The sequence below is a fragment of the Otolemur garnettii genome, unplaced genomic scaffold (genome assembly GCF_000181295.1).
Source record: "Otolemur garnettii isolate 467f Iridium unplaced genomic scaffold, OtoGar3 scaffold00016, whole genome shotgun sequence".
In the NCBI taxonomy this organism is placed as follows: domain Eukaryota; kingdom Metazoa; phylum Chordata; class Mammalia; order Primates; family Galagidae; genus Otolemur; species Otolemur garnettii.
In genome coordinates, this window is record NW_003852411.1 from 18,205,979 (window position 1) to 18,207,963 (window position 1,985).

General features: G+C 48.5%; 1 protein-coding gene across 1 annotated transcript in view; it reads right to left on the minus strand.

The window, feature by feature from the left end:
* Nucleotides 1–387: 387 nt before the first annotated feature.
* The window catches only part of TNN (tenascin N), a 54,357-nt gene continuing 52,759 nt past the window's right edge, over nucleotides 388–1,985 (minus strand). The window contains exon 18 of the mRNA XM_012802588.1: nucleotides 388–528. Within this exon, the coding sequence (XP_012658042.1) occupies nucleotides 388–528 (141 nt within the window). The remainder of the gene's footprint in view (nucleotides 529–1,985) is intronic.

Below are 1,985 nucleotides of genomic sequence, written 5' to 3' on the forward strand. Positions count from 1 at the left end.
TTCTAGACATTTCTAGAAACTTCCAATCAGTAAAGTGGGGGATGATTCTTTTTTGTCCTAATCCAATATATTTGTTACTGAAGACTAGGTGAATACCCCTGCGGTTTCCATACTGTCTTTTCCGGACATCCTGTGCAACTACTATTTTGTTGGGTTTCAGGCCCCCTCATACAGATGGGGAAAACAATGCAGGTGACAGAAAGGAACCTCCGTGATTGGAAGCTGGGGACCTGCTTTGGTCTGTGGGATATCTAGTCTTCTCAGAAACCAGCACTATGAGCACTCCACCTTCCATGCACCAGGTACCGACTCCCCACCCCATCCCAAGCTTGCCCAGCCCCCAACCCGGCTGGTCGTGTCCCTGCACTTGTCGCTCAAAATGGGCCATCAGAGTGTCCTCGTCTTTCCTCCCAGCGTCCGCTTCTTTCTGCCCAGCACACGATCACTGCTGTAGCCATGAGGGCGGATTTTCAACTCCACGTAAGGAATGGAGAATTCATGTCCTTTCCAGGGCTCCCAGTTCACCCCCTGCACACATACAAAAAAAGCCACATCAACAGAAGGTAGGGTGGGTTATGGAACAACAGAATCCTTCTTTACCAGTGAAACCACTGTCTGGCTGCTTGCGGGTAGCAGGAGAGGTGACTGGATTATAAGGGAGGTGAGGGCAGGGGCTGGGAACGTGCGCCCTCTGCTGGGAAGTCGGCGTGAGACAGGCTGGGGACGCGGAAGCCTCCGTGGGAAGAGGACAGGATGGGAGCCAGCAAGTGGGTGTCACGGCCGGAGCGCCATGGGATTAACTTGGGGTCAACCCGGCCTGCAATGAGAAAATTATCTTTGCCTCACTCTTTTCCTTTCCAAAAAATTAAAGGCAAAAATAAACGTATTAATTGGCCGATTGTGTAAAATCATTTTCAATTTAGACTGTTTAGATATTAGCTCTGGGGTAACAAATAGCCTGCTGAAAACGAAATTTCATTTTATGTCTTTTGACTGGTGAGCGCAATAATATTTAATTCACTTAATAACCTTGCAACCTGGCCAATAACGAGCCCAAGTGACCAATTTTATGTATTTTAATTTGTGAGGTAAATAATAAACAAGAAGCTAAATGCCTCGCAGACTGTGAAAAGCACGTTAACCAGATGAATGTCTTTTATTAGCAAATATGGGATGGTTTAGGGCATGCTGGCTGCGCATTTGAAATATGTGATCTCCTATCACAGGCTTCCCTGAGCCGGCCCACAAGCTGCCGCCTTGCTTCATCAACCCACCCCACCCTCCTTGGCTTCCCCTGGGGGGGCGCAGGGCAAGTTTCTTCTTCCATTTGAAAAATCACAGAAAGATCAGGAGTCCTCGTAGTTTGGTCAGAGTCAAAGTAATCAAAAGGTACCTGGAGTTTAGATGTGTTAATATTTACAGTAATATTAGCACGAGGTGAGTTCTGGGAAGAGGTGGCTTCCTGAAGGCTCAGGATCAGGGTATAGGATGCGAAATTAAAAGCCCAGGGTGGGGACTCCAAGAGGTTCTGAAGGGAAGAGGATTAATGGTGAGTAGAAGCAAAGATGCAATTTTCAAGATGCTAAGCAGGAGCAGGCTGGAGACGCTCTGTAACTGGCTGAGTCAGGCTAATATAGATGATATACAGTAGTCCCAGAGGGTCAATAAATCACAGGTAGGAAAGTTTCAGAGCAACTCCCAGCCCTGTGTGTACACTCCTCAAATGGAGCGACTGGGCTGCCACACTGCTCTGGGCAGGCTTTGGGTGAAGTAGACCCAAGGATGTGTCTGACCTAACTCAGAAAGAGCTTTGTTTTCCTGATGATCAAGAAACTTGAGGCTCTGTGCCTGTGGCTCAAGTGGCTAAGGCGCCAGCCACATACACCTAAGGTGGCGGGTTCAAATCCAGCCTGGGCCCACCAAACAACAATGACGGCTGCAACCAAAAAATAGCCAGGTGGTGTGGTGGGCGCCTGTGGTCTCAG